Below are 1,747 nucleotides of genomic sequence, written 5' to 3'. Positions count from 1 at the left end.
CCTCTTTTAAGATCTCTAATATCTTCTTTTTTTAAAGGAATATAAGACTATTTATTGACCACTGTTCACCATTATTTACAATGAAGTAAATATACATTTGGATGACATTCTGATACTACAAAGTTACTTTTCTGGCTCATTGAACCAGAACCCAAATACTGAAAAGATTGATCCTACCAGTAAGGAATGAGTCAGGGTAAAGAAAAAGCATGCAATTCATTAACTTATATTACCAAATTTTGTTCATTTATGTCAGTGGGTCTGAAATTGCCAACATCATCTCTAACCATGACCCCATTTCCACAGCAAACAGATATTCCACAAATCATAACCTTTTAGTAGATTTCAACTTTCTATAAAGGAATGGTTCACTAGAGGAACATTTACATGCCCATTTAAGTCTTTTTGTTTGGTTTTTAGAAACAGGGATTCTCTGTGTATCCCTGGCTGATCTAGTCTAAATCACAGGTCCGTCTGCCTTCATGCTGGGATTAAAGGCATGAACCACCACACCCAGCTTAAGTCTTGTTATTAAATCATAATACTACTTGTCTAATTCCATTTTCTGAAGGGGGAGTGTATAAGGACAAACTTTTGTAAATAAACTACTGTATTTATGTGATAATACATAAATTCTGATGTGGTTGCTTTAAAACTATCCAATAAATTACAGAATCATCTACTTAATCTGAAAGGTTATGGGTTTAGGAAAATGTTCACAATGATGGAATCTCATCAACATATGTTTTCATTTACAGTTTTTGAGCATTAAAAAACAAGACAAAATGAAGAACAGTTACACAAGTGTTTTATGCATACACACACATACAAACAAAAACCCCAGAATGGTCCGTGTCCCAGTTATAAATAAGTTCTGATTGAGTAATGACTGTAAAATCTCAGCGTTTAAGAAAAGCTGTTCTTCAAAGCCGAGGAAATACAACGTGGTATCAAATATTCTATTGTTAAAGAAGCAACTACAGAAAGCTTTCATTTGCTCAAAGGAATCAGTGCATTTTGATGCAGAACAAAAACCGAAAATATCCCAACTACTGTTAATACTTCAAAACCAGCATATCAAACTTGATTTTCATTAGAACGCTATTTTTTTCCACACTAGTAATTCAAAACCAAAGATCCAGATTATATATATATATAAATGCAAACAATTATTGCACCTCATCTTCTGGACAAGAATGCCAAGTCAGCCACTCCTCATAAAAGGCGATGACAATCTGAGGACACTTCATATTTGCCTCCTTTGCCAGCACCAAGTCTGCCTCATCTGAGTCCTTCCATTTCATGAGAAACATTAACTCTCCACTGCTATCTGTGGCACCGATTATTCGTTCAGGATCCAGACCTCTGGCAAAACCCCAGGGTCTGTCAGCAGCATCTCTTTTCTTCTTTGATTTGCTATCATCAGAGTCACTGTCAGATAAAGATTTTCTTTTTGCACCATCTTTTTCTTTACCAGCTTTTTGTGAATTAAGAAATGCTTCAATTAATTCTGGACAATCTAAATTGTCTTCTGGTTCCCAAGTATTATCAGCATCTGTGAACCCTTTCCACTTGAGGAAATACTCCACCTTCCCATTCACTACACGCTGGTCCAGTACTTTTTCTACCTCAAATTCTTCAGGCTCTGCCTCTTCAACTTTTTTACTCTTTCCATTCTGTTTCTTTCCCATTTTTTGCAATGTAGTTTTATTGGAGGCCATTTTTTTTTAAATCGAAGACTTGAAGA

General features: G+C 35.3%; 1 protein-coding gene across 2 annotated transcripts; it reads right to left on the bottom strand.

Annotated features, from left to right (window-relative positions):
- Positions 1 to 1,169: 1,169 nt before the first annotated feature.
- Positions 1,170 to 1,747, bottom strand: LOC121831356 (chromobox protein homolog 3-like). Of its 2 annotated transcripts, XM_076577757.1 has the most exons (2): positions 1,556 to 1,747; positions 1,261 to 1,482 (listed from the first exon to the last, which is right to left on the bottom strand). In XM_076577757.1, exons 1-2 carry the CDS (start codon positions 1,719 to 1,721, stop codon positions 1,343 to 1,345), a joined length of 306 nt encoding a protein of 101 aa, XP_076433872.1. In that variant the 5' UTR covers positions 1,722 to 1,747; the 3' UTR covers positions 1,261 to 1,342. The 2 variants fall into 2 exon arrangements, with proteins under 2 accessions (XP_042138306.2, XP_076433872.1); XM_042282372.2 differs by having other exon boundaries at positions 1,170 to 1,747.

Source organism: Peromyscus maniculatus, chromosome 8 (assembly GCF_049852395.1).
Source record: "Peromyscus maniculatus bairdii isolate BWxNUB_F1_BW_parent chromosome 8, HU_Pman_BW_mat_3.1, whole genome shotgun sequence".
In the NCBI taxonomy this organism is placed as follows: Eukaryota; Metazoa; Chordata; class Mammalia; order Rodentia; family Cricetidae; genus Peromyscus; species Peromyscus maniculatus.
This window is presented reverse-complemented; position numbering and strand designations above follow the sequence as displayed.

Bases quoted from the DNA above. Each gene is read 5' to 3' on its own strand.
- LOC121831356 (XM_042282372.2), bottom strand. From the start codon at position 1,721: ATGGCCTCCAATAAAACTACATTGCAAAAAATGGGAAAGAAACAGAAT.